This window comes from Vombatus ursinus, unplaced genomic scaffold (genome assembly GCF_900497805.2).
Source record: "Vombatus ursinus unplaced genomic scaffold, bare-nosed wombat genome assembly UNPS02000749.1, whole genome shotgun sequence".
NCBI classification, from domain to species: domain Eukaryota; kingdom Metazoa; phylum Chordata; class Mammalia; order Diprotodontia; family Vombatidae; genus Vombatus; species Vombatus ursinus.
The window spans coordinates 20,238,165-20,243,256 of NW_020940527.1; the positions used below are offsets into that span (position 1 = coordinate 20,238,165).

At 40.8% G+C, this 5,092-nt stretch overlaps 1 protein-coding gene across 1 annotated transcript in view; it reads right to left on the reverse strand.

Moving 5' to 3' along the window:
• The window catches only part of FRMPD2 (FERM and PDZ domain containing 2), a 289,815-nt gene that overhangs the window by 7,618 nt on the left and 277,105 nt on the right, over positions 1-5,092 (reverse strand). The window contains exon 42 of the mRNA XM_027857815.1: positions 3,860-4,075. Coding sequence (XP_027713616.1) covers positions 3,860-4,075 — 216 coding nt within the window. The remainder of the gene's footprint in view (positions 1-3,859; positions 4,076-5,092) is intronic.

A 5,092-nucleotide genomic window follows, 5' to 3' on the forward strand; every position in this document is an offset into this window, starting at 1 on the left:
GTGTGTGTGTGTGTGTGTGTGTGTGTGTGTGTGTGTGTGTGTGTGTGTGTAGTGGTAGTGGTGGTGGGGGAAACAGAGGGCATGATATCTGCCTTCAAAGATAGAGGCAATATGATATAGTAGGAAGAACATAAAACATTTGAATGTTAGTTGTGCTGTTTCTTATCTGTGTGACCTAGGGCACGTCACTTAACCTTTCTTGGTTCTCAGTTTTCTCATTTACAAAATTAAGGCATTTTGGTTCTGTAATTATATGAGTGGGCATCCTATGGCAAATATGTTACTTATTTTCTGTAGCTGCACTGGGGAGAACTAAGATCAGTGTTAAGATAGTACAGGAAGTCTAATTTTGGTTCAGATTGAGGAAGAATTTCCCAATAATTACAAATATTTGAAAATGGAATGGGCTGCTTCATGGAACTAAGAGGCCCTCGGTTGCCAAAGGTAGACAACCACAGCTGGGCTGCCTCATGGAGCTAGGAAGCCCTTGATCGCCAAAGGTAGACAAGCACAGACTAGTTAGCCACCTCTCTCAGGGGCATCATGAGGCCATTCCTGCATTAGGTTGGGAACAGGCTAGATGACTAAGACCCTTTCCAACTCTGGGATCCTAAGATTTGCAGACACAAATAGAAAGACTGTGTCATAGCAACTAAGGCAGCAGGTGGTCCGTGTGGATGAATGCTTTCTTTCACAGCACATCAAAGTGTTCATTAACACATTATATTAGCATAACCAACTTGTTCTTTCCCACAAAATCAAAAAGGAGTGAAGAACTCAAAAGAAGCAAACAGAAACATTTCTGCTGAAGCTGTCATTCTATTTCTCACTGCCTCATCAAAATGGGAGACAAACAGCTCCATCTTGCCTACTTGGGTTTAGATGATAAGTAAATCTGTAGTTTTAAGTGCTTCACGCAGAAGTGGGAAATGAAGGGTTCTTTTCCCACTGACAGTCCCAAGGGCACACTATTTCCTCCTGCAAAGCCAGAAATAGGATGAGTTGTTATTGTTTATTTGTTTTTTAAAGTCACCCATAAATGGCAAGCATAAAATCTGGAATATACGAGGTCTACCAGGGTTATATTACCTCTATCAGACAAGGCTTGATTAAACCCAATGAACTAGTAATTATTGTGTTTGGTATGGGCTGCCCAGGCACTTGCTTTATTGTGATTTCTGTTTGTTTGTTTGTTTTTAATTTAATCCAGAAGTCAATTCTTGGTCTCTAATCTCTGAGATCCAAAGTCCTTATGTGGGAAGCTATAGCTTCTATTTTAATAATACCTCTGGGTTACATACTAGGGTGAGGGTACACTTATCAAGCCCAACATGTGGGGTACAACCATGTGCATGTTAGAGTCACCTCATACCAGCTTTCAAAAGCTGATTGTTCAATTTTCAGTGTGAGCATTTATGTCTTGGAAATTGAAAAATACTATAAATCAGGACATGAGTTACTATTTTATTGATTGTCTAGACCTAAAGTGATTGAGAAAATGAAGATTTAACTTAAAAATTGTTAGGTGTGCTTTTTTCAGAAAGCTGGTTGTTAAACATTTACCAGCATACTACTCCTGGATGTAATTTCACCCCCTTCTACCTCTGACTCCAGTTTTCCCACCACATTCTCCCTTTTTCTTAATTTTCTCAGTACCATCCAAGACATCATCATACCCTTCCAAGTCACTCATACTTGCCACCTTGAAGCCATCTTCAACTCTTCTTTCTTCCTCCCTATTCACATTCAATGGTCAAGTTTTACCTCACAGTATATCTCCAATCCATCCATCCATCCATCCATCCATCCATCCATCCATCATTCCATCCATCCATCCATACACGCATCCATCTGTCAGTCCATCCAACCTTCTCTTCACCCAGTCACCACTCTTGTTCAGATCCTCATCACCTCTCATGAGATGGCCTTCAGCCTTCTACTTGGTAACCCAAGTCGCCTCTCTTCAGTCCATCCTTCGCATGGCTGATATTTCTAAAGCATAGGTCTGTCATTACCCTGCTCTAGAAGCTCCATTTGCTCCCACTTTCTCTAGGATCAAATATAAATTTCTCTGTTTGACTTTTAAAGCCATTCTCAGGCTGGCTCCAGCATACCTTTCTAAGCTTTTTTATGCATTTTATGTTCCAATTCAACTAGCCCATCTAATCTTACACACACGCACACACACACACACACACACACACACACACACACACACACACACACGACATTCCATTTCCCATCTTCAAGCCTTTATATATGATGTTTCCCATTCCTGGAATGTATCTCTTCCTCAACTCCAACTCAGCAAACCTCCCTCTTCCTTCAAGATGCAAGTCCAGCATCATTTACATGAATACTTTCCCGCTCCCTCCCCTCCAACTACTAGTGCCCTTCTCCTGGGAATTACTTCACATATTTTATGTTTAATTTTCCAGTTTCGTGTTTCCTCAAAAAAATTTTCTCTCCTTGAGGTCAGGGAATACTTCCTTTTTGTCTTCAAATAACCGTTTCCTGACACAGTGTGCATTTAATAAATGCTTGCTAAATGAATGAACCCAGGTAATCATCACCATCATCATCATCATTATTAACATTATAGCATTTCTATAGCACCTATTATTTTCCAGGCACTGTGCTAAGTGCTTTATAAATAGTATCTCATTTGATCTTTTTAGCATATAGGTGTTCTATTATGCCCATTTTACAGATGAGGAAACTAAGGCAAACAAAAGTTAAGAGACTTGCCCAGGGTCCCACAATTAGTAAATATCTGAGGCAAGATTTGAACTCAAGTCTTCATAACTCCAAAGCTAACACTATAACCAATGCACCACCTAGCTACCCCTAACTGAAACCTTTGCAAGCTTTTAACATTATTCAGAATCCCAAAGCATTGAAAAGTACACCGAAACCTGAGTTCCATCCCTCTCTCTTGCCTTTTCTCCCTATGGTCTTACAGACTTATACAGCCAGAGTATGGGATTCCTGGGACATTTCCCAGTTCTGCCCAAAGGCCATGGGTTCAGGTAATGCCATGGGATCTGAAATAGAAATAAAAGATTTCTAATACCTAGCACTGACAGAAAATATATCTAAGGACAGGTTAACCAAATCATGACAGAAAATAAAGGGCAATGAAGACAGGAAAGGAGTTAGGATAGCTGGGGACAGTCTGGAGTTTGGCATTCTCTAGGATGGCTACAAATAACTACAAATCTTTGCACCCAGGGCAAGTAGCACAAGACATGCCCTCTGAGGAGGGGAAGGGGACATCAGCATATGAGTCCTCTGAGGAGGCCATCATGCAAAGAGTGAGAAGGAGGAAAGAGCAGAATGAAGGCATTGATTCCATCCATCCACTAACTCCCCTGTTTAACTAGCTCTTCTTGCTACGTGTTAAGCTCTAATATTCCTATGATGCTGAACGACTGCAATTACTGTTAGTACCCTCCAAATTCAGTATACCAGAACAAAACCCCAGATGTCCACCCTAGTTAAAGATATGTTGATTTGTACTTTTCTATAATTTGAGTAGACTGCCCAGTATGTAAAATACATATCACCAACAGTATTTTAGATAGCATCCTGAAAAGCTCCAAATGACAAATATTACTCTTCCAAGATAGGATCACAGATTTAGAGTTGGGAGTGACCTCTAAGATCATCTAATTAAACCTCCTCAATTATGTGGGGAGGCTCCAGAAAAGTTAAGCCACTTGCAACATGGTCACACAGATCATAAGTGTCAGAGCTTGGATTCTGATCAAGGACCTTTGATTCCCAAACATGCAAGCCCTCTTTTACTGCACTGGCTTCATCGTATGACTATTTGGGGTGGGGGTGACAGACAACTTACCTCAAAGTCTTTTTCTAGGGCACGAAGCACAACATCCACACACAAGATGACCCCAGTCCTCCCTATGCCTGCGCTGCAGTGTGCAATGATGGGTCCTGTCTCATGGATCTTCTTCATGTAGCGGACATACTTCACAAAACCATCGAACGATGTGGGAATGCCATGGTCTGGCCAATTAATGAATTGTATCTGATGCACAAAGTGAACCGAGCCTGTCTGTGAGAGAAGCACCATCATCATATCTTAGGTTGGAGACCTCAAGTCATTACCATGAGGGGATGTTATCTGATATTAGTAGCATTTTATACCTTTGCATAGATTATTTTATTGTGAGCACAACTTGGGGAAGTAGGTGGAACAGGTAGTATTAGTCAGTTAATAAACATTTATTAAGCTCCGAACACATGACAGGCACTCTGCTGGGGTCAGAAAGGCAGAAGATAGTACCTGTTCTCGAGTTCAGTCATGGAAGAGACAACATGCAAACGGTGTACAAACAATATGTAAAAAGTTAAATTGGAGATAATCAACAGAGGGGAAAGTCCACTTTGGAATCCCTAAAGAATAACAGAATTTGAGAGGGCATAGACCTCGGTGATCATGTCATCCAAACCATAAATGAAGGCATCCCCACTACAATATAACCAACAAGGGGTCGCCCAGCCCTCTGCTTGAAGATTCTTAAGACAGGGAAGCCATGGCCTCTCAAGGCTTCCAATTCCACTCCTGGACAGGTCTAGTTGTTCAGAAGTGTCTTCTGCTATCAGATCTTAATTTGCCTCTTTACGGCTTCCACTGAATGTTTGTGCATTTTCCCTTTGAGGGCAGAGAAGGTATGCCTAATCCCTCCTCAATATGACAGTCCTTCAGATACTGGAACACAGCTACTTTGTCCCCAGTGAATGTGCTTTTCTCTGGGATAAACGTCCCAAGTTTATTCAGCCGATCCTCATGAGTCCTGAGCTCAAGATTTTTCACCATTTATCATGTTCAATGTGGGGTATCTGGGAAATAAATATACTTTGATTTTGCCTTGAACTCCTAATCCTCTGTGACACTGGAAATTTCTAAAGTCAATTTGGGTCTAAAATGTCAATTATACTAAAATGATATTAAAATTTAAAAACCACAACATAGACTGAGCAAAAGTATTTAATTGAAATAGAAAATGAAACACTAAAAATACTCTCAGCAAACCTTTCCTAAAAAAGTACATTTTCACTCTCGGTAGTA